The 25350-nt window shown below is 37.6% G+C and overlaps 1 protein-coding gene across 1 annotated transcript in view; it reads right to left on the bottom strand.

Annotated features, from left to right (window-relative positions):
- The window catches only part of EYS (eyes shut homolog), a 704955-nt gene that overhangs the window by 15364 nt on the left and 664241 nt on the right, over window positions 1–25350 (bottom strand). The window contains exons 44-47 of the mRNA XM_054280634.1: window positions 23474–23640; window positions 23137–23281; window positions 16582–16756; window positions 9325–9497 (exon numbers count right to left, since the gene is read on the bottom strand). Coding sequence (XP_054136609.1) covers window positions 9325–9497; window positions 16582–16756; window positions 23137–23281; window positions 23474–23640 — 660 coding nt within the window. The remainder of the gene's footprint in view (window positions 1–9324; window positions 9498–16581; window positions 16757–23136; window positions 23282–23473; window positions 23641–25350) is intronic.

The raw sequence follows: 25350 nt of genomic DNA, 5'->3' as shown, positions 1-25350 counted from the left end.
AAATTATTATACTTTTCTATAATGCTTATGTGACTTGGAAAAATTTCCAGTTTTTCCCACTGTAACATTGCATATTTGAGATATAATTATCATAGAATCAAAGAATCTCAGAATGAGTTGGTTTGGAAGGGACCTTAAAGATCATCCCCTGCTATGGCCAGGGACATCTTCCACTAGGTCAGCTTGCTCAGGACTCCATCCAGCCTGGTCTTGGGCACTTCCAGAGATGGGGCATCCACAGCTTCTCTGGACAGCCTGTTCCTGTGCCTCACCAGCCTCAAACATTTTTTCTTAATACCTAATTTCAACCTACTCTCAGCTTGAAGCCATTCCCCCTTGTCCTGTAACTACACAATCTTGTAAATAATCTCTAATAATGTGAGGTATTAGCTAATTCATGATCATGTTAGTGATAGTTTCGTGTAGATAAGGTAGTTGTCAGTTTACTGTATTTGTGGGTTCACTGGAATAATCAAGCTACTGAAATGTGCTGGGCGTATTTAGACCTGTGTGTGTAAAACTGTTTTTACTGTTTAGTTATACAGCAGTGTTAAATGCCTGAGTTGTAAGCATTTTCTCACTTCTGCATTTCCCAGCTGAAGCTGTGCTGTTTTCCATCTAAGAGACCAATGTCTTTCCTCATTTTGGTGCTCCCAATTTAATTGTTTCATGGTAACTTGCTCTCAGTCACATGCACCTTCAGGATGTCCTTGAAGTGCATTCTGAGGTACCTTTTGCTGTCTTTCCACACTCAAGTTTTCTGCCCAGCAACTGCTGGTGAGCCAACTCACCACCCAGCTGCACCTTGCACTGCCTATCACAGATGGGCCTCAGTTATTAGGCTGGAACACAGCCAGCACGCTGCAAGCTCTTGTCATTTGTCTATTTGTCACACCACCTCCCTCAGAACAGGGCTCAAGGTGTCCCTGGTGGACAGTGTCCAGCAGGCAGATGCTTCACTGCAGAGGATCCAGATCTCTCACCTGTTATCAGCATAGCCTGACCTGAGGATGCCTCTTGAATGGGCAGTAACTGCACAGCTGACCTTTTTACTAATTCCCCCTGGTAGATTACAGATAATATTTCTGAGGAAGGTACATGGATTTGATGGCGCAAAATCTCAGTAAGTCTAAAAGTAAGTTGTAATCACTGGAATATCGGTTAGAATGGATTTATTTAATGCTTGAATGATCTGAATCAGGCTTTTGATGGGCTGTTGTTCAATCAATATATATATTCTCAAATCACTCCCATCCTAAGCATCACAATAGCTGTTATGCATGCTATCAAGGCTAGGCAGTGTCTGTAGTAATATATTACATAATGTCTAAAGCATGAAGTTCCTGGCATCTATACTTGAGAGTTCACAGAAACAGAAGTATTTAGAATAGCAATTACCCTAGATGATAAATAGGAATAAAGATTGCTAAACAGATTTGGTGCTGTACTTTACATCACTAAAACTTATTAACACTATCAGGTACAAAAGACAAAGTAACACTTTTTATTCCATATGGATTTTTTTTTTTTCAGTAGGTGAGACAAGGCTCTCCATTAGTAGTTAAAATCCCTATATTGATGTCTTCATATTTTAGAAACAATCAGTAATAATAATTCATTTTGTACATAGACCTTTTTTTCATGCATAATTTGTAAGTCAGTCTCCTCTTAGCAGATTTTTGCACAGTGAGACTTACATGTGGAGGAACTGTGCCACAGTGGTCAATCTTACATGAAAATGTGCTGCTGCTTGAAAGGTCGCCTTAGGCAAAGTGTGTAATGAGGTATCTGAAAGTCTCTATGGCAGATTCAGTGTCACTTTATCAATGCAGTTAATTCTTTGCTGCTTATGGAGGAAGCCTGGACAATGACTCGTGTGAGAGCAAAATCAGCAGGATTGAAATGCTACATTGCTTGTTATTGGGAGGGATATGAAAGGAAGATTGCTGTGATAAAAAGCCTTGAAGCAGAGAAAGAGAACAAGGATAGAAGATGATTTTATACTATCACTCAGAGAAAGAATTAAGTCCATGATTTCATATTTCAGATAAAGTATTAAAAAATAAGACCCACAGCTTCAGCAACAGATGTCAATTCCTTAGTAAGGAAGGTATTACCCTAATTTATAGATATCAAATACATTACTCTATTTAATATACTTCATTCTGGAACTTCTAAGATGCAAATATTTTATTTTCGTTATCTATGACAAGTATGCTTATTCCCAATAAATGTATCTTACAAGTGTCACAAAGTAACATATTTTGCCACAATGCAGCAGGAGTAACTATAGGAAGTACAAGAATGGTACTTGTAAATGGCCTGTAGATCTTGCAAGTACTGATTATATGCATGGAAAAAATCTGGCTTGACAGGTGCTTGGAATCCATACATGCACACATATCCCAAAACAGAATGCATTGACTCTACCACAGTGCACAGAGGTGAGCAATATGACATTTCATTTTTGCAAAATTGCTTCTATAGACAGACAAACTTTGAATGTGAAGAATGTGACAATCCAAGCTTTTCAATTTTCTTTTATGGCAGGCATATACAAAACTAACACATCAGAGGCTGAGGCACTCTAATACTGTTTTCTTGGCAGGAAACTTTGTTTTTCACCTAAAATAAGGAAATAAGAAGCTCAGCTAAACTTGCACAAAACAACACCTGTGTTAGATATGCTTACTCCTGAGAAGCTCTTTGCTAAAACAAATGGGATAAATGGATGCCTTTGCTGATCCTATAAGCTAAATTGGGAGGAACTTTGCTGTGTAACTGCTGCATTACTCACTTGAATGCTTAGCACCGTGGGATGCATTGGGACTACAGCAGGCATTTACACAAATACCTCTGTATCTGATTAATGGCTCTGTTTCCTAAGCTGAACACGAGTATCTGATGATGCTACACAGAATCACAGCATGGCTGGAAGGGTCCACAGTGGATCACCTGGTCCAGCCTCCCTGCTCAAGCTGGGTCATCCCAGAGCCCATGGCACATGGTTTGTGTCCAGACAGTTCTTGAATATCTCCAGTGACAGAGACCCTGCAGCCTCTCTGGGCAATGTGTTCCACCTTCCAACAAGAAGGGGAAAGGAAATGTGAGTTACTGCTCAAAGGAGTGAGGACCTAATAATAAAAGACATAGAAAAAAACCATGTCTGGCTCATTTTCTCACTTGGCAAATAAAGCCTGATCAAGCCTCCCCACACCTGATAGCTGAGATAGGGCAAGTGAAACATCAGTTCCACAGTGATGAGGCAGGTGTTAAGGTCCAACCTGAAAATCAGTCTGTGAGTCAGGGTCCAGATGATGTGGATCTTGATGCTGCTACAGTGTAATTCAGCACGGGATCATGGGGTATTTAAAGCTGCTCCTGAAGCAATGCAGGAGGGCTTCTCAACAAAGCTGTGTTTGAGACCCAACACCAGCCCCATCCCTGTGGGCTGAGAAACGCTCTCAGAGCTTTAAACTCATAATAGGAACTTATATATTGAACTCACATTTAGACACTTTAATCTAGGTGCTTTGCTTTAAAACTAGTTCCCACCATTACCTACCTACTTACCTACCTACCTACCTACCTACCTACCTCTGAACACTTCCACAAAGTAAGGTGGCAAGCACATTTTCAGCATATTGTTCATGCTCATAGGGGAAGTCTAAGTAATTTCAGAGTCATCCTGCTAAGTGCTAGTTAGCTGGCTGGATCTTGTTCTTGCTCGGTTGGGTGAGTGGAGGGAATGGTCAGTAGATGATTGAATTTTCATTGGGACAGCACATTCCATGATGACATGGCTGACTTACTGTGGAGGGCATAATCATCTCCTTCATTTTATCATACATGACTTCCCCTTGGGTTTCTATATGATGCATTTGAGTAGGTAACTAATTTTATTCTACTTGGCATTTTAAATTATACAGATAAATATTACAAATGCATTTTCCCTTGTGCCTTCCTTGAATATGAAGTTTACTGGGCTGTTAATGATAAACCTGAAGGCTTAGATGGCCTTTGGGTAAAACTACCTTTCAGATAAAATTTAGACAACACATTTTATCCTTATGCAACATGAATGCTGTGGCTACTACTTAAGCATTTTCTCATGTTGCCACAAATTTTCAAAAAATGTCACTGGACACAAAGCTTGATGGGATTGGCATTGCTTACATGACTAAAAGACAATAGTGAGAATAGTGACAATAGTCACTGTGACTCAGTAGCAAATTGCCCTTGTGGTTAAACATAGAAACATGAGTGTCCTAATGGTAACTATGAAACAGACTGTGCAAGTCCAACTGCATTGTCAGGTAAAGCCAACATAAGTGTACATGGCTGTGTATATAAGGTGTCTTGTCATGTACAAGTTGGGCTAAACCTTACTGTGAATTAATTTATCTTACAATAGTAGCCAAAATAAGTCAAGTAACATTCTATGCTGTGTAGAAAGTAAAAAATATTTATAGTAAAAATTATTTCAAAAGTAAAGAGTTTTTGTTCTGTTAGTTTATCAGGTAGTTTCAAAAATTTGCTATACTTTTATATCAGAATAATGGAATTTGACATCAAAATAATATGTAGGAAATTGACTTGAGCTGAATAAACATGGCCCAAGGAAGTTGCTCGCCCTTTGTTCATCAAGGAAATGGCTTTATTGCTTGACATGTATCTCTTTAAACCAAGGATAGAACAATGAAAACTCTTTACATTTTCTTTCAGTTCTCCAAGAGTTGTACATTGACAGGCAATATTAGTAGCTACAGAATTCAGAGACTAATATACAGTTGAAGAATTCTGTTTATTAACTTGTTTCTTTGTGAAAAAGGCAGTAGCATTCTATTATCATGCCTTGAAGTCATGAAAAATTATCACAATGGATTTTATGAACGTATGTGGTACAAACTATTCCTGCTAAAGAAAACTGCTGAAAAATTTAAAATTCACAGAAATACTGTGATGAAAACTCTGTTTATTTTCACCACTGACAAGTGTTCTCCAATAGTGCCATCTATAGAATCTTTCAAATATTGCATTGCTGTCCCCTTAAATAAGAACATTAGCAGTCTCTGTTATCTCACAATTAACTAATCTGAAATTATAGGTCTTCTTAATTCCTCTACAAAATTATCTGGGAAATAAATATACTCAGGACCTATAGAAACTCTATCTTATGTGTAAATATATCTCAATGTGTAATGGAATGTCAGAGGAACTTTATTGATTTAAAATTTATTTTTGTTCAAGTTTTTCATAGCCTTTGGTGATGCTGCTTATGACAAGATTAAAGACTTGATTGAATCCATTAAGACAAATGGCAAGAAAAAAATGAGGTAAGCAATAAATGTTTAGATTCTAAAAGAGTGCTTCAGGGAGATATTTCATGTAGTTGCTGTGTCAATTTTTTCTCTAAACCTCCATTGTTGGCCACAGCTGGAGACAGGATTACTGACTGGCCTCACACAGGCACACAGTTCTTATGAGAGGAATAAGCTGCTAAGATAGAATTCAGCAGAGATTAAAATATAAATGCAGGCTGTAATTAAGGATAATGCCTGTAATTTTAATGTTCACATATCTTAATAATTACTATTTGTGAAAAAAGATATTGTGTTCACATATGTAACAATGTGCTGTATAATTAAGCTACCTGCTGTAAAAGGGTTTTACACTGTTTCTTCTTTCACAGGAAGAATCATCCTTGACATTTGATCTTGGCCACTGTTTCTCACAGTAATAATCACAGTGAAACCAACAGGTATAGAATGCACTTGCAGGGGAACTGAAAAAACAGGTCCTTAGAGACTTCTCCCTCTTCAGAAGCCCTTTGAGAGATCTAATTACAAAGGTATTCATTGGCACAAACGGAATATGCTGGAATTTGGCCTGCAGAGCCATGCAGGACACTCCCCAGACAAATTACTGGAAACTCTTGTTGGTTTTGAATATTGTGTGTTCTTGAAATAACTAAATTATTATGCTGCTGCGGGCTGAATCTTCTTAATCAGAAGAAAAGTTATAATTGTCTGGTGCTTTAGTTGCAAACTTTAAGTCAAATGACCCAAAGATTTTATTAACATCATGTTTTGGTGTCATGGAAAACATAAAAATTTTTAAAAAAACCCTAGATAAACTACTTCCCCATATTTCCAATCCTTGTGGTTATGGGACTGGTAACTAAGAATTAATGCTGGGCCAGATCCTGGCAACGTTTGGATGCCATTTATGCACCTCAGGAGCTGGGCCGGCTTTGCTGTGTTGCTGTCACAGCTGTCACTTTTTCAAACCAGTGGAACAAGATTCGCTGCTTCATGTGTCACAAAGAGTCTTGGAAGTGGTTTGAGTCCAAATGGCAATGCTAACACCAAGCAAAATAGACTCCTTCCTGAATCTTCTATTTTCTTCCCATTTCATTTAAATCACTTTTGTTTCTGGAGGTATAAATTAATAACATTTTTGTTTGTTTGCATCAGTGTTACCTTTCTAAAGCTAACACTCTTGTTTTATGAGTGTTAATGGATTTGGACAACACAGTGCACCCAAGAAGTGGAGTTTTAAGTTGTTGAACAAATGTATTACTCTGCCTTGCATGACAAGGCTTTATTTCTTGGGCCCATTCTGATCTAATTTACAGCCCTGTCCTTCTTTCCTAGTGCTCATTATGGATGTTTGCCTTCCCAAAACTGGTCTTAAATTTCACAGGCATCTTCCTATTTGTCAGTCACCAGGGTACTGTCTGCCTGTTGAACCTCTTGATCTTTCTCTGAGAAAAGCAAGTCCTGGTACTTACTTTGTCAGGTTGAAATATACAGTGAAATATTTGCTGTCAGCATTTCAGCCTACAAAATACCACTGCACTACTTCCTGAATATGAATATGTTGTGCACAGCCAATAGGAAATTAAGAGTAATTGAAATTGCTACCTTCTCTTTGTCTAGTGGGTTTATTTCTTCTATTTCCTCTAAAACACATGAAATAATACAGATCTTTCTGCAACCTCCTGAGAGTATTGCTCAATTTACCTATTGGCAATGGTCACTGGGAGATATTCAAGTGAGTCCTGTGACTCTCGGGCCGTAAGTGTGCCATGAAAACTGTGTTCTTTAACAGAACTTTCTCTCCCTGTGCTTAGTCTTGTTCTAACTTAGTTTTCCAACCACTGAACACTTGCTAGTGGAGCTCTGACATCTAAAGCTTAACCATAATGCACCCTACCTCTGTGCTGACAGCCATTGCATCCTTGGTGGCTTGAGTTGACGCTCTAAGCAAGACCATCACAATGAAGAAAGGCATCATCCTCATCTGCTCATTTGCTTTCATGTCTCCTCTCTCATGTACATAGTTAATAAAGAACCTCAAACATTTTTAGTGTTTGCCAAACAAGTTAATGCTTGTTTATTGATGATTTAGCCTGAGTACCCTTAATAGCTGTGTTCAGAGTGCTCTTGTTTATTATTGTGGTTCTACCCCTATTGCCCCATTTTCTTGCTTCACCTGACCTGTTCCTGTGCAATCCATACTGTTGTGCTGTCTTTACCAGTTGCTATTGTCTGGTAAACCCCTGTTTGTTCTTACCCTTTGTGATTCTACTCTATGCTTTTCTTGCCTCATAAATCTCTTTTGTCTTCTTCTCACACTTTTTTCCTTCCTGCTGGTACATTCATTAGTCTTCATCCTTTAATTACCCTTTGTTTCTCCCAGTCCCTTGGGCTGTTCATTGCTCTCTGTCTCTTTTTCCTTTGGCTCCAATAACCACCATTAATCCAGAGATGAGATATTCAATCTTGATAAGCAGCTGTTTTTTAGCAATTTGCCATCCACTAAAAGTGCAAACTGCTCTTTGAAAAATCTCATGATAATTCATTATTCTGCCACAGAGTAAGGTGAAATACAGGGCACAGAGTTTGGTCAGGATGCACGGTACCTATTCATAAAAGGAAAGCTTTTAAATAAAACAGAGAGGAACCCTCTAATGTCTTTATCAGATGAAGAATTACTGCAAGAAAGACAATCGGTAAGAAATACAATTTTCTCTTGCTCCAATATAAGTTCTGTACTGATAATGTGGCCATCATAAGAAGACCCAAATGAATTCTGGAACCAGAACACAGATTAATTACCTGCTTTGTGTATAGCACATATCCTGATGATCAGTGTCCTGAATCCAGATGGCATTACTTTTGAAAACCTCACTTGAAATGAGAATTCAAAATTGAAAAGTTCATATAAAGAGCCTTGAACAGCTGTTGCAGCAGAGGCAATAAAGCAACCACATTCTTACGTGGAATAAAGAATTCAACAGTAACTTTCCAGAAGTTATATTCTTTTTCATTTGAGCCTACCAATTCCACGTGTAATGGGATTTAAGAACTATCCATCTACAGGGTGAGGAGGCCTGCAAATCAGGTCAAATGCAGTTCAGCTTGTCAGTTTTGTGCTTCAAACTCACACAACAAGAGAGCTGGACCTTGAGAGGCAGTTTGGAAAGGCAGCTATTTAACTGTAACTGGAGTTCTCCAAAAGTTTTACAGAAAGCTTCTCAACAGCAAAACAAAAGCTTGTACAAAATTAACATGAATCTAAGGACTGTGGAATAGAGGGTGTGGACCTTCTTGCACTCAGGAGTCACTTCAGGCACTTTCAGGAAAAGTCCCTGAGCTTGCAACATCTGTGTGTCCACATTGTTGAATATTTGCACAATCTCTCAGAGAAGAAAACAGATAAAGGATTCCTTTACATGAGAGTAAGAAATGCAAAACCTGCAAACTGAGGACATATTTTGAGGGTGGCATGTTGAAAAAAAGCCAGGGAGAATAATCACTTGTGGATTTTTACAGTGATGTTTGCATCTCTTGTCATCATCATCAGTGCATTCCTACCCAACAGACTGTGAATTCAACAGGAATCTCTCCATTAGGATCAGTAGAAATTGGATAAGGTCCCAGATGCTTCCCTCTACTGTGATCTCAAGTGTATTTCCCATCATACTTCATTATGATGAGCTTGGGAATTGAATTAAGCACTTTAACATTGCTCTGCAATGCTTTCTGTCCCCTTGGTGCCTGACAAATCATGCTTGTGAGCTTGGTTGATTGATTTGAAAAAATTGAAGGAAAAAATGGCATTAAAAATAAGCAAAGTAAGGAAACAATATCTAATAATTCATTGCTTTAAATTACTTTTTCCAACAGGAAGGAACATCACTTTCTTAAATCTATTTTGTATTTTGTGTCTCTATGTCACATTTAACTGATATATTGCAAAATGCTGTGGTTTTACATCACATAACTGTGTGTACAATGTACTGTGCATTAGACATACCTTGTTCACAGTAGGTACCAGTTGTTCCAAGAGGACAGTGACATGTGTAGCCACCAGGCAGTGGCACACAGGTACTGCCTTGCTGACACAGATGTGGAGGATCATGCTCAGGATCACACACTGACACAGTTTCTGTGCAAAATGCACCTTTCCATCCAGTGAGGCAGTCACAGCTACGGAGGGTAAATGAAGGGAAAGAATGCAACAGCATTATCAAAAGAAATCAACGTGTCAGTAGCAATCTAATCAAGAGATTTTCAAATTTGGACACCTAAATTCAATAACCTGAATGAAAATAGTTAACAAGAATGGGGTAGTAACCAAGTTCCTCATTTAACTATTTGATATGTTAATTTTATTATAAAAGAAAAATGTACATAATAGGAAATATTTTATAATGAATAGTAGCATTACAATATTAGCATCTGTTTAAAAAAAAAAAAGGCTTGTAGCTTTCATATGTTTGTTTTGCTCTATTTGCTCTACAAATACTCCCAAAAGGCCCTGGCTTCACCAGGAGGAGTTAAAGTGGGCATTAAAAGGGAAAGGTAAGCAGCAAAAAACAGTCATAAAAATAAAACCAGCATAAGGGAATTGCTAACAGTTACAAATTTTAGCTACTAAAATTTGAGTCTGTCAGCATCTGCCTTTCACTTAGTCATTGGTAATTTTCTAAATTCTTATAACTGGAGTATCAGATGTAGGTTTGTTGAAGCACTTGACGTAAAAGAGGATATCAGGTATGGCCATGAAAGAGGTGGCGATCTGGTTTCATATATCTATGATTGTAATCCTATACCAAATGTAAACTTTCTAAACTGACTGAATCATTGAACTTGTTATTATCTGCTACACTTTATGCCTTTCTTTCACCCAGGCTGTGAAACAAACCCAAAAAAGTCATACTAACTTACAAATTTAAAATTAGTATGAATTCTATAGAAATTGTTAAATACAGAATACACTTGGCATTGATGTTTAAAATGGCCTCCTTACTAAAAAGTTAAAATTACATATTTAGACCTATTTTTATTCTAGTATTTTGTATCTCTTTATTATTAAAAGATTATTCTTCTGAATAAAAACATTTATGGATTTTTTCACTGGAAGTTTTCTCTCACAAGGCTAAGAATGAAAACTCATATTTTGATTGGGTTTTGATTCGTCCATGTTTGTTTGGTTTTTTGCTTTGTGCAAACTCTTGAATTTTTCTTTGCACTGACTGATTTGCACATCCTCCATTAATCAGCCCACTGCTTCTGCATAAAACATAATGAGGAGCTTGTGAAACTGCTGTTTCACCAAACCTTCAGATCAGACAACATGTAAACAAAGCACAGCCAACAAACCCTTCAAAGTGATAAACAGACATTTGGAATGAAGGGGAAAAGAGGACAGGACCTTGCAAAAGCAAAAGCACCTCAATTCATCAAAGTCACCATCAGAATGCTTTGCGTCTCAGCTATAAATGTTATGCTTTGATGCATGAAAGCTGCTGAGGAGGGGATGTGATTTAACTCCCTGAGTGCAAACAGCAGTGCCCCTTCCTTGCGCCATGAGGGGGGCTGCTGGAGCTGGTGCTGCTGGTCTTGGGCATTGCACATGAGGCTTCTTCCCCTTTCCCTGGCTTATGTCTGCTGATGTCTTTAAATTTCTTTTAATTCTTGTCTCTTATGATCTAACAGAAGTCAGGTTTTTAAATTAATTTAAAATTATTTGCACAGAGCTGAACCTGCTTGCTGGCCTACAGTAGCAATGATCTATCAGCAATTGAAGCCCATTTAACACACATAAGGTAGCTGGACTGCTGTTGAGAAGTTAGATCAAAAATTTCCTAATCTTTAGAGAGATGAAAGAAGAGCAAGTGTTTTAGAAATTTTCCATCATACAGCCTGCCATGCTGGTCTAGTTTTCTCTATGCCTTCCTGATTTTGGTTGCTTGTTTTTCCAGACCAGAAGAGCTCAATAACTTGCACTAGTGACTTGACTCAGGGATTTAAAGACCTATTTAGAATCACAAAATACCTCAAGCTGGAAGGAACTCATAGGGATCTTTGAGACCAACTCCCTGCTCCTTGCAGAACTACCTAAAAGTAAATTGTATGACTAAGAGCATCATCCAGATGCTTCTTGTATTTCTTTAGGTATAAGAAGTGAGATTCACTCTGAGATGAAGGCAGTTAATTTGATGTTACATCAGGCGCCCAGCTGGCTCCCAGTGGCCCTAGAAGTATGTCAGAGAGGCAGCTGTTGGCCAGGGAGACAAGTTTCTGACAGAGATCTGACAGAATGCTCGAGTATAAGCAATGGGATCCTCAAGTAACTGAGCTCAGCTACTAATCATTCAGTGGGGATTGAGCAGGAACAGTCACAGGACCTGGAGCCCCATCCATCCCACAAACCAGCACATGCATGGCCCTAATGATGAAGTCCTGCATTCAGTGGCCTCAACACAGACAAATGATATTTGCCTTCTGATCCATGGTGGGTCTGAGAGAGGTGTGAACCAGCAGAAGAGCTGCAGAAGACTTGTGCTCCTCCGGAGTGCTCCATTTCTGTGCTCCTATGAAGACCAGAAAAGTGTCCCAGGACCTGTGCCATTGGAATGCCAGTGTTTAGACAACTGGAAAGGCCTGGATCTCCACTGACTCTAATAGGATTCTACACATTTACCTCACCTGGAGACACTAAGTTTACGTGTCTTAGGAGACAATGTCACTGCAAGATACTTTCCTATTTTCAGGCTTTTTGAAGAACATGGATTAAATTAATTTTTCTATACTAGAGATACCAGTATCTCAAGAGGAACTGCCAAAATGTCTTTTTTCTTTTTTCTTCTTTTCTAAAGCATACTTTCAGGTGGAAAATGATAGAAAAGCTCTCAAATACAACTTTGATTTTATGTCAAAATGTCAATGATTTTGCATCAAAACAAAGTGTATAATCTTGAATCACCTGGTTTTGCCAAGGAATCTCAACAGAATGCATTTCAGAGTAAGTACGGGGCAAAGTCAACCAGTTCCGGAAGCAAAACAAACTCACTTTAAATTTTGGAAATTCAAATACCACTTCAAGTTCTGAAATACTTGTATTTTGGAAGTTCAAGGATGATTTAATTTAATGGCATTTTCTTTTTTGCTTCTTGTAAAATGCTTAAAAGTGTCATGCAGTATTCATAGAATGGTTTATTCAGGTTCAAAGTTCCTTACCAAAGCTAAAATTAGCTCTCAAACAAAGAACACAGTTTTTACATAAGCAAGGATGACAACTGTATGTCACTGTTGATTATGAACCAAAACCCCCCTTTTTTTTTTAAATTCAGGCAACAATAAAAAAAAGTAACGAAAAGTAATATTACACATAAAATATGTAAGAAGTGTGTCTGTGTGTTATTACACAAAATCCTGATCAAACTTTCTTGAACTTTATAGTGAAATAACTAAAGATCCTAAAGGATTAGTGAAGAATTGGAAAGATTACTTAGATCTGAAACAAAACAAAAAACATTCTTCCATTAAATGTGGAAAATATTTAATTTAAAATGTCATTCTCAATGCTAACAAATATGGAATTTCCCATAGCTATGCAAATGTGGTATCAAATCAAACAAGCAATCTTATAGCAGAAAAGGAGATGTTCAGGTCTGCACATTCTGACACTTGAATTTAGTATTCTATATGCAAGATAGGCATATAATCAATGGAGATCAGAAGCTTAATTAATTTATCAAATTAGTGAGACCAGCTGAGATTAGGCAGATGTTTAGTGACATCTGAAACTCCCTAGGGTATCTTGTGTGCCCTCCAAACACTTCTTCAGGAGGAACTGAAACATATCTCAGCATCATGTAAGTATCTCAGATCATGTAGGACATCTGAAATCCATATTGGCATGTATTAGCCCCATCAAGCTGCCCAATCCACTGGAGATTTCTGGATACAGTTCTTGAATTTGTTTTGTAGTGGAAAGATTCTGAGCAAGGAAGGAAATTTCTAAATAAGAGTGGTTTCAAATTCACACAGTGGAAAACCAGAGCATTAACAAAAAACAATCTATCTTCAGGCTGGAAGGTAAGGATAGAGCCTGAAGAAAACAAGATTGGAAGAGAATCAGCTGTATTTAAACAAAGAGAACCAAGGAATGCTGCAAAAGTGTCCTATTAAACAAGGCAAATTGAATGAAAAATTTTAGATAGCAAATTCACCCCCCAAAACAGAACCTTCTATTGTTTCAAACCATGATTATTAAACAGAGAAATGTCTTTTTCCTTACAGAGTATGAAAGTTATGTCCTTGTGTTCCATATTGATTCTGTCCTTGCACTGTAAATTTATTTTAGTTGAATCTGGCCGAATAATGAGACTACAGAAGCTCCTTTTTTGGGCCACCCCACACACATGGGGTATGATTTAATTTCTGAAACCTGAGTGGCTGTTCTCTTTGAAAGCTACAGAATACTGAGAAATCCACATGAGGCTTGGAGATATGACAGAAAACTTATTCAAGTCCCAAATTCTTCTGAAGCCACAGCTGATGGCCAGGCATATACCCAGGGGTGTCTGAAGTGACACTGCATGCTCACATTCAGCAGATTGAATCCTCTCCATTTTGTCTCATGTTCTGTTCAAATAGCACACAAGATACATTTTTTTCTTACTTCACCAACAAGAAGTAGCCATAACACCTAGCAGACAATCTTGTTACATGAAATTTTCTATTTTCCATAATTCTGCATCACAAATAAAATAATACGGGGATATTATTGTCCCTTGAAAATTATATTCTTAATTTTAATATTCCAGTAATTCCCCTTTGTTTTTTTAAAATGCAGCAGTTGTGCCTTGTTGCTGGCCAGAATGTAAAGATTAATGCTGCATATTTCTGTTTCTATTTAAATCAAAGTATTATCCCTATGGCAACTGAATCTGCAGCTTAACAGCACTGCACACTTTCTGGCAGGGTGGTGAAAGCAAGACATAAAAATAGCTCAAAACAGCAACCAAAACCTCTGGAGAGATCTCATTTCAGCAGAGAAAATATTTGAACACAAATCCAGTTCCCTCAAGGACTCTGCTCTTCAAAGGAACACAGATGATTTGAAAATAGAAAGAAGTTCCCTCTGAGAAAATATATTGAGACAATATTGACAGCTACTGCACTTTGACAGAAATTAGATGTAAGCTACATCCATGTCTCTTTGGCAATGCTTCTCTTTTTCTGTGAGAGGAAAAGGTGGCCATTAGTGGTACATGCATGCACATATACCTGGTGTGTGAAGACCTAGCTGTCCTGAGATATGGGAACAGGAAGAGAATTCAGTAGTAGGTCACTATAAATTAAATGCAAACAAAAAAACCACCAGAAAAATCAAATTACACCTTCCTTCCATCCTTCCTTCCCCCTTCCCTCAATGCCCCAGAAATTTTAGAATAATCCCTAAACTAATCTGGAATACAAACTGTAATGATGAAAAAGAACTTTGTCTATAATACCAAGCTTGGTATGTTCTCCTGTCACCAGCTGCCATTCTAGCCTGCCACCTGCTTTCCAAATGGGCTCTGTATGCTGCTGGTGGTGGTTCACCTTATGGACATGAAGGTGACCTAGCACAGCTGAGTAAATTGCTGAAGCAAGGATTTAGGTGGGTGGATGGATGGGAGTGGGACGTTTCAGTCCACATTTATGCTTCTTTTGTCTTGCAATTTTGGTTTTGTATTGCCTCTTATATGCTCATAAGGGGAAAGATGACCATTATCCTTTCTTGTTCCTCAGAAAGATCAAATGTCAAGGGTTTAACAGCTCTGGGAGGATCCTGCAAAGGGCAACAGTTATGACATGCAGCAGTGCAAGAATCAGAAAACAAATTATATTTTCAAAGCATTTCCTTCATTACTGTATTTAGGAGAATATAAATACACTCATAAGGGGAATGGGTAGCAATCAGTGTGCTAATCTTGGGGTCAGTTTTCCAAATATGAGTACAGTTCACTAGCTTTAGAAGCAGTTTTTTTTGTACACATTTTCTTACAGGTGAAGATTTGTGTCACAGGCAGCAAAACCAATTACCATATAATTCTCTCTCCAATACAGAGTTAGAAGATTGTTTTTGGTTTGACAGATATGCAAATATTTTTCTTCATAGCACACAGAAAGGCAGGTTTTTGTTGTTTTAAGAAGCATCATACAGAGGCTCCACAGTGCAAAGCCTTTTTTCTCATTCAAATCTGTCTTGCTGTCTGCAATGTTTCCAGTCAGTATCTTAACAAGTTTTAAATCAGCATTTTTCCCTTTTTAAAAATTTTATGCAAATATGTGGAAATAAATGAGCACATGTGAAAGCACATAAGGGGAAGCAAGCACAATTAATCTTGGCAGATACTTCTAAAATAAAAAATCCTCATCAACAAAGGTTTTACAGCTGCGTTACAAAGTGAAAACAAAATTCATTACAATGGAAGTGTTGACACTCAACAGCAATTTGGAACTGCAAATGAGCTTCCTCCCTCTGTGCATACAGCCTGGGCACTCAGCTCCCTCTACACTGAGAGACAAGGCATAAAAGACCAGAGACTCATCTTCTGGGCAACCTCTCCTGGCTAACCCCTTTCATCCCACAGATCAGCCAGGTGAGCAGCTTAGAGATGAGCTGACAGACTTTGAACAATGTTTGGAGCTCCTACAGTTTAAACTGGCTCAGAACTTTCTAGTGTTGGACAGTTGGTGGTTTATTCCACAAGGGGTTTTTTAATGGAAAATATTAATTCCCAGGAAACAGACATTTCCTATTTTTGCCCCATCAGTCACATTTGGACATTAACACAGTCAAGCTCTCCTCTTTATTACTTTTTCTCTGCTATTCCAGCTGTTCATTTAATTTTAAAAAAAGGGTCACACATCTAATTCTTCCCATGCATTTTCCAGTAAGTCTGGATGCCAGTGATTTAGTGGAGCACAACCAGCCCATGGAATTTCTTAAAAATATTGCCCAGAAATGGTTCTAACATTATTTTAATATTAATGTGTTTGTCTAACTGAATGAACTTTCATCAGCTTCCTTCCTTCCTTCCTTCCTTCCTTCCTTCCTTCCTTCCTTCCTTCCTTCCTTCCTTCCTTCCTTCCTTCCCTCCTTCCTTCCTTCCTTCCTTCCTTCCTCATTCTGTTATAAACACAATAAATTACCACAGTTATTAGTCTAGGGACAGTCTATGCTGTGCCTAAAAACATATATATATAAATATATATATAAATATTTACTTACTAAACAGTAGAGCCGCTTTCTATGCACTTGCCACCATTTCTGCATTTTATTAAACTGCATGGGGAATCTTTACATTGTCCAACACTGCGACCAGAATTGGGGTGTCCTTCTGGAGTTCCTGGTGACTTAAACTCTTTATTAAGGCTAGTGCGAACCTGAACATCAAAAATGCAACCTCAAAAGTAGAAAGAAAGAAAGAAATTAAGTTTAAAACAGATAGTGAAAGGCAAAACTGAGCAACAGGACAGTGTCAACCCTCAGTGAGCGGGTTCCTCCAGAATATCTTCAGTGAATGGGCAACCATACCATCTACAGGAGATAAAGGTAGGCCAGATGCTTTCTGTTCAGGCAAATGAGTGGATGATCAGAAGTCCTTCATTTAATGGTGGGTAAAACAAAAGAAATAATTTCTTAAGGAAGAGAGAGAATATAAAGTCAGTGACTAGATGCAATTTTGTGTTTACACACTCATGCTCTTACAGGAATGTTTTTATATCAGACAAAAACAGTCACAAATCCCAACAAAATATAAAACACCAAAAAACCAACCAATCAACCCACTAAAGCCCCCAAAACCCAAGAAAAAAGAAGGGAAGGACAGCAAGAAATCTACTTCATAGAAAATATAATAGAAACCAGAAGGCATCAAAGAATATAATGCAAGTAAGGAATGTGGACTTGAATTTCCAAAGGCTGAAAAGGACCCCTTCAGGTAATGACTCAAATTCTTCCCTTCTCAAGTGAATGCTTCAGTCCTTGGTACATGCAGATCATGTCACACATGACATTTTTAGGTCGAGGTAGACTGCTTCTTCAGGCCCTTAATCTCAGAAAATAATTTAAAAAATTAACATATACTTGTAAGGTAAACACTTCTGGGTCTATTGCTCGGTCCTGTGGCCAAGTGACCTGGCATGGTCACAATTTTATTATCAAACTTTTATTACTTTACAGAAGAGTACAGCTGCATGCAGACTGCCGCTGGGAAATGATCCAAAGATTATTCTAAGTCCCTGAACACAGTAAAGAATTGTTTAGGAAAACAATAATTGTCATAAATATTTGTTAGGGAATATTGTAATAATTTATTTGTAAAAATGTTTTGTAAAGATGATCGAGTGCCAGTGCCTGGATCTATGCTCTGATTTTCTTTTAATGTCATAATCCATTGTTATCCCAAGTGAAAGGAGGAGCTAAAGCTTCGAGTGAAGCAGAGGTGTTCCCTGCTTGCTCCTTCCCAGCAGCTCCTGCTCAGCCTGTGAGCTTTCCAGGGACTGCCCCTTTGGAGACACTTTGCTCTGCCTGGTGGTGTCACAGGATAGTCAGCCTTATGGGTCAGGCTGAAGTCACCAGTAGTTCTGGATCATGTTTATGGCTCCATGTGCTTATTTCTATACTGCAAAACTGAAGGTGATGCCATATACTTATATAACATTTTTTTGGGATCAAATCCTAAATGACTTTTCAAAATGTACCCCAGCATCCAAGTGATGTATAGTCACACTTAAAGGTGGCCTTAAACATTTTTGAAATGTCATCCAGATCTATACATAAATATATATACAATTTCAAACTAAAATCAGGTTTTAAACCACATTAGTTAAACTAGTACATAAATGTACTTGAAAATGCCCAGAACTTTTTAAATGTGATTTATAAAATTTAGTTGAGACATAGATAATTCCTACAGTGCCTGAAATCACAAGAAGAGTTAGAATTCAGCAGTGCATATCAGAGGCTGTCTGCTTAATATGAGAAGCAGGAAAAGGTTATGATATCGAGATGGCAAGTAATCATTACACTGACTTTAAAAGCATCACTTAACATGAGTTTTTGCATGATTCACTGAAATCACAAAAGAAATAGACTTGCATCTGAAAGACAATGTGATTTTTTATAGCTACATAATTTTTTAAACAAAATATAAGTAATATCTACAAGCAAGATAAGTATTTTAACCAGTTTCATGATAGTGAAAGTAGCTTTCTTAGGCTATTTCCATATTTCACACATTTTGCAGCTCTGTCTATATATTGACACATAACTATTAATTCAGAAACTCTTAATAAGCAATTTAAAAATAACCTAGTTTGATGGTTATTTGCAATCTCTGTATTATTGCCTTTTTGCTTTTTACAGGGTTGTTTTTTTAGGCCACCTTATGCTTGGTAAATCCTAACTAATGTTTCATCTCTTTATCAGTAGCAGATAAAGCATGTTCTGTTCTCCTGGGTCTCGCTGGAGTGCTAAGAAAAAGCAGCCCAGAGCTCTGGGTAAACAATGGAAAGCACAGTGAGTCCCCAAGGACTTTCAGGTCATCATGGAAAATAAACTGGCATTTGTGTTGATGACTAGTTTGAGTGTACCAGCCACACTTTAACTGTGCCATCGAGGTTAGGAACAGTTCTTGAGCACTGGTAAACAAAGGGTGCAATACGTACAAGAGTGTTTTGGCCCAGCTAAGTTAAACTGAATCTTTTATTTAATGAGTCAGAGCAGCAATTTGAGCCTGTTGTAGCGAGCACTACACGACCTTCTGCAGAGGGATCAGCTGATGAATGTGCCTTGTTTCTGACCTGAATCTCCTTAGCTCTGCCAGTTCTGGGCCCCTTTTAATGAGAGACTGCCAACTATTCTGAATAATGGAGAGGTTTCCTGACACAGCCAAGTTTGCAAGAGGAACTCGAAGTTCCCAACTTTGTGAGTTAAACTTGGCGTGATTCTGAACATCAGTTTTATGCAAGTAAACAGAAATCAGACATCAAGACTGTACACTCACAGATTGTATTCTACCATTTTTTTGCAATTTTTTGAATTGTGGCTTCTTAGACCACACCTAGGCCTTTCTATTATTGTCCTTTTTTACCATCAATTTATTTTATAGCTTTCACCCTAGTTAAGCAGAGCTTGTAAACCACTAAAGAGCCACTAAGAATGGATCAAGCAAACTTGAGGGATTACCATAAAATATATTACTTCACTTCAGCTTTACTTTTTGTTTGTTTTTTCTCATGTATCCTTATCGCACAAAGAATTTTTTCTGTAACTTTTTGCTAGGATCCCTTGCCCACTTGTAAGCACTTGGTGCTTATTTGGCTAAAAAGTACATAAAGCAGGCATTTTCAATATGTACTAAAAGTGCAGCAAGAGAACTGACAAATAGATACACTGATAAATATATTGTATCTGAATGCAGTACTGAATTTACAGATTTCTTAAATCCTACCTATCCTTAAATGTTTTCTTTTCCTCTGTCTTTCTTTGCTGTTTGTGAGTGCTGGTTTAAAGAATGGCCCTGACAGTGACTACTCAGGTCTCCTCAGAGCTGTGACCCAAACACCCAGAGGTACCTGTATGGATCATAAGCACTGACTAAAAGCCAGTGCAGAACTTCTGTGACATCAGTGGTGCAGGAACATAAAGATAAGTAGTCTCAACCTTGGCAGGCTTGTAATGTATTCTAGCTTATTATGAGCTTAAACTTTGACTGAAAGGCTATATTTGTATCTATTTGGAACTCAAATGTGTTCTGGGTTTATTCTATTTTTAAAAAGTGATTGCATTACCTGCAATTTTATTTACTTTGCAAAATAATTTATGTGATGAGATGGCTCTTTCAGCATGAAAGAGGTTCTTCAACAGTTCAGCTTTGTGGTAAGAGTTTCTTTAGCCTATTTACTCCTCCTCTTAATAATATTTGCTGTCAAACAGATTACTTCTATAGCCATGCTTCATCCTGCTTAGGAACAGGACCACAGGAACAATCGGTTGCTTCTCTTTCTCTGCTCCTCACTTATTTCTGGATGCAAGCCCTGGCTCTCCATCAGTTGCATTGATGGCTGGAGACTGAATCCTGCAGTCATGGTAGCACAGAGCATGAAACACCAGAACTCTCCCTCTTTTGTCCCTGACACCAGATTCTCTCTGCCTCTTTCAGAGATGGAAGGGCTGGAAATTCAGCTGTAACTTCCAGCTTTTCCCAAATAATTCTCTGTCTCATTTTGTGTAGCTGAGTCATAGTGCTGAGTTGTGCAGACCTTTGAACAGGAGTCAGTTGGTTTCATGCTCCCTTTTCAGATTGTCCATTAAGGACCAGGCTGAGTCTCTTTGGCCACAAGACTTTCAGCTACCTAAACCTCACATTTGACTTTTCAGAGCATCTGCAGTGTACTCAGAAAACTCTCAAGTCCCTTAGTTACACTGTTATAGGAAATGGAAAAAAAGCTGAACACTAAAGTAAACAATCCCATTTACAAAAAGCTCCAGTAAGCCTCCAAGGAACCTCAAATTCAGATAAAGTGCAAAGAGCCTCAAAGTCCACATGAACTTGGCTCCTTCATCTGAGCTCTACCTTTGCCAGTTTCTTCAGCCTCTCATAGGGACTGAATGAAACTTTGCAAATTGCTTACAGTGCCATCAAACATCCTTCAGCCTTTCAAAATAATCTCTAGGTGCTGATTTCCTAAATTAAAAATTCCACAACTTTTGATTATTAAACAACAATTTATTAAAAACATTTGTGTTCAGTTTCCTCCTTCTCTGTGGAAATATCTTGAACAAGTGCTAAAGGCAGGCAGGTCAGGGAAGAAATGGTCTGAAACTGTAGTTGTACAGAGTAAAAATCCTAAATTATTGCACACTGACACTGGGGACATTTAGTCTGCAGCAGTGAGGCTGGTCTCAATGTTTCTTCATCCAGCAGTGATCTCTTACAAAAGGAGAGGTACACTCTGGTATAAGAAGCAAAATGGTTTTAATAAATCATGTCTTTAAAAGGAGCCAACAGCAGGGTTCCAAAACTCTGAGTGGTTTAATCAACTATGTCCTAGATAAATTTATCTTGGCTGGCACTTCCAGAGTTTCTGTGAGATCCCTACAGCTGCAATTTGGCTGAAGTAAAATAGTTCAACATTTTCTTCTCTCATAGTGGTATTTCAGTTCCCACTCTGGAAAAAAATCCATGGAGGTTTATTTTTTATCCTGAAGATCCTGAGAACTGAAACTGGGGAGATTTCTGAGCTAAAAGAACAAATGAGATGCTGACTACGTAAGAAAACATTGGAGGAAATTGATCATAGGAAAGTGCAGATTCCTTGAAAGTCACTGTGCTCTGGAGAACAGAGACAAGCTGCTGCTGGGAACAGGAGCATGGAATTAATTAGGAAATATAAGAGTCTTAATACAGTAAATCCTAGGGACAAAGAGAAAACTGTTTATGTGCTACATGTTTCCAAAAACTTTTGCAGTAATACTTCTTTTTAAAAAGCATTTAAAAAATCAATAAATAGTGTGGTAACTAAAAGTACATGAACTTTGTGGTTTCTAAAAAATTATTGAAAATATTGAATTTGTAGAAATTTGGTCCTTACAATGCATTTGTAACATGAGGAATCTGGAAAACTGAAAATATTTGTGCTTAAGTAAAGCACTAGAGATTACTGTTAGTCACCCCTAAACACTAGCATGTCTGTAAAAATGCCAAAAGTACTTCACAGATATTGATCCTCTGAAAACAGTCAGAAAGACATTATGTTTTATGATATGCCAATTTGCAAGGTGCTTAGAGGCTATGAAAGGTACAATCCATGCTTGCTAAAAAGACAGAGACAGAGGAGATGTTAATTCATATGACATTCTGACTGAGAAGTTCACTGAAAAATGACAATATGAAATTGACTTTGAGGAAATTTCAGTGTAAGAAAAAAAAGTGAATAATGGCTGGAATTAAAACAGGTACATGGGCTTAATGGAAATGCAGTGTTTTAGTGCATTTAAGTGAGTTTTACTGCTATGCTTGACTTTCATAACATACCCTCAGTTTCATTACTGAGAACTCAAACTCTGTTTTACTATTGCAAAATGTTTTCTTTTCATTTGAAAGGCTTTCCAGTGCTTAAAATTAATTGAAATTTTACCTTGTAAGTATCAAGAACATTGTTTCTTTGGAAGTAAAGAACAAAAATAAAGTGTTATGAACAAGTTCTTTGCTTCATTGCTGATCTGGTAGGAGTTGAAAACAGATTAATAAAGCTTCAATATCAGTTTTGAGGTAAAAATTATTATCTGCTTGATAATTATTTGCAAAAGGAATTAGCTAAGTCCTGCCTTGATACCTAGGTTATAATGCCAGGAAAAAAAATCTGATTTGTTTCAGTAAAAATTTTTCAGTGTGAAATCTATTGCCCAAACTAGCACTGCCAGTCACAGTGGAAGCAGATTCTAAACTACTTCAGAGAAAAGAAGTAATTTTGAAGCTATGATGTAGAACAAGGACACATAAAAAGAGATTACATGGCAAACATTACCATGGAAAACTTCCAATTTAGCAGAAACGGAAAATATTAAAACTATTTAGCAATGCCTCTTTTTGCATCATCTAAGTTATCTTAGTTTCTTAGTTATCAGAGTGAAATAATGAAAAAGCCACAGGAAATGTAGCCAAGGAGATTCTAGTTTGTTTCCTGATAAGACAGAGATTGTTTCAGCTGCCTATGAAAGAAAGACATACAATCTGATGAATGTAATAAAAGGAATTGAAAATGGTGCAGTCTTTACCTTGAAAGCCATTCTTAAATCTGGGTCCCTTTGGCAGGAGCTCTGGAGTATACTCACTATAGCCTCCTAAATAAAACTGACTGAAGACATTGAGTCCAACCAGCCTCCCAGGAGAAGTGACAGTTTTATTCTTCTGATCATCCACCTTTCAATGAAACATTAACACTTGTTATAAAAAAGGGATTTGCCTGTATTTAGGAACTCCTAGTGAAGAAAATCCTCCCAGCTTTATAGGGAAGCACAAAAAAAAAATAATTTAATTTTCCATGTAAAATTTGAAAAAACACAGAGAACACTTTCATCTAAAGGCTATCTTAATGATATTCTTCTTTTTTACCTTCATCCAGCCTTTCTGGAGATTTCTGCCAAGATGGATGACATGAATATTGAGTGTCAGATCAAGTGGTTTGCTAATGATTGTTGCTGTGCCAGAACCTAGATTGTAGCTATATACCACTCTCCCATTACGGAGGCCTAACTCCAAGAAATCATCTCCATTCAGACCTGAAAAAACAAAAGAAGGGTAACTACTTATTCCAGGATTTAGTGAACACCAGTGTGTAAAATATACTGAAAAATTAGTAGTTAAGCAAAATAATAGCCAGGAAGCTTATGAGTTTACTATATATTTCTAATAATCTCTGTTTGACTTGTAATACTCTTTTTAGTATTATTTTGTATTTCAAATAGAAACTGCAGATATTTTAAACATTTATAGGATTTTTGACAGAAGATTTTTTTCATACTACAGTTAAGTGAGTGATATCCACAAAACCTGTCAACCCTTCAACCCTGGTGGATTTTGCAGTCATTGCTGTTCCTTCCCCCCAGAACATAAATAAATTTTCAACTTCCTCCAAAATCTAAAAAAAAAAAAGAAAGTTGAAATTTCAAGTTGCAGGTGAGAATAGGCCCTGACTTAGTCCTGTTCCAGGATGCTTTCAGCTTTCATTATAGGAACTTCAAGAACCTCAAAGCCAGAGGACACCTGCTGCTTTGAGGCAAGGGGAGTAACAGGGACATGGCTCTGAAGAAGCTTTGGCACCTTCTCTCAAGCTCCTTCAGCTGCCCTGGACTCAACAGCACCTGGAGATTTTATTGCACTTGCCCCTGATTAAGGCAGCTCTAGGATGTTCATTGATGGAATTTCCTCAATCAGCCAAGTGCTTTAATTCTTTAAGCCCTCTTAACTTTCAGGCTAGAAATCTTTAAAAAGCTTTCAGTCTGTCTCCTCATGCAGGCAAGGGAGGAACCACCATTGTTTAGAGAAAACCTGATCAACTTGTTTTTTTTTTTTTAATCAACCCCAACCTTTCTTTGTTTATGGTAAAAGAACCAGGATACAAACAATGGTGAAAATGAAGAATGTTCTCACTTGTGCCTTAGGATGACCTGAATTGAAATTCAAAGCCATCCATTTCTTTTTACAACTCTCCTGTGAATTCAAGCAATTCAGTGCTCAATTTCATGCCCATACATGGTATTTTATTTGATATTTTCTTCTGTTTTCATAAGGCTGTATTGTTTTGTATTTGTTTCAGGGAAGGTCTCCCTATTTGTTCCTCCAGTGTCACATGGTGGCCCTCATTTAAAATGTATGTTTTGATGCCCCTGTCTCAAATGCATGGGAAATTTTCTTCATTTGCAGAAGATAAAGTAGGCTTTTCCTCAGGAAACAATGCTACTTATATTGTCCTCCCACTGAAGCTCTGCACACAGCTGCTTCACAGCCAAAACTGCTATATTCCCCTTATCTCAGATCCTGGAAATGAATCTGGGGCGTACTGTGCTTTTTCAATGCAGAAGTTTGTTTTTTCTATAGAGTTATTATTCTGAAGCAATGGGAATCTATAGAAAAAAGAAAAGTAAATCCTTATTCCAAAGAATATAAATCCACTGCCTCTGTAGAAAGTGTGCAGCTATATTCAGTTGTATGGAACACAAACACTATTCATTTTTTATTGCAATGATTTGTTCATGATTTATTCATAAACTGAATGAAATCCCATTGCTTTCAGTTACACTGGCACATTACCAGTGAAGGACTTCCAAACTGAAAATAGCAATTCTTTTAAAAAAACTTTTAATAAGTTTCTGTTTTCAGCAGTGTCTACAATGTCCTTATGTCATTTGACTGACAAAACTAGGGGGAAGCACATTAAAGACAAACTGTTATTTAAAAGGCTTTTTGAGTTTTTGAAATGCTTTTCAGAA

The sequence above is a fragment of the Melozone crissalis genome, unplaced genomic scaffold, assembly GCF_028551555.1.
Source record: "Melozone crissalis strain CALT ecotype California unplaced genomic scaffold, PUWL_Pcris_2 ptg000027l_1, whole genome shotgun sequence".
NCBI classification, from domain to species: domain Eukaryota; kingdom Metazoa; phylum Chordata; class Aves; order Passeriformes; family Passerellidae; genus Melozone; species Melozone crissalis.
Note: the sequence above shows the minus strand (reverse complement) of the source record. Positions and strands in the feature narration are given on the sequence as shown.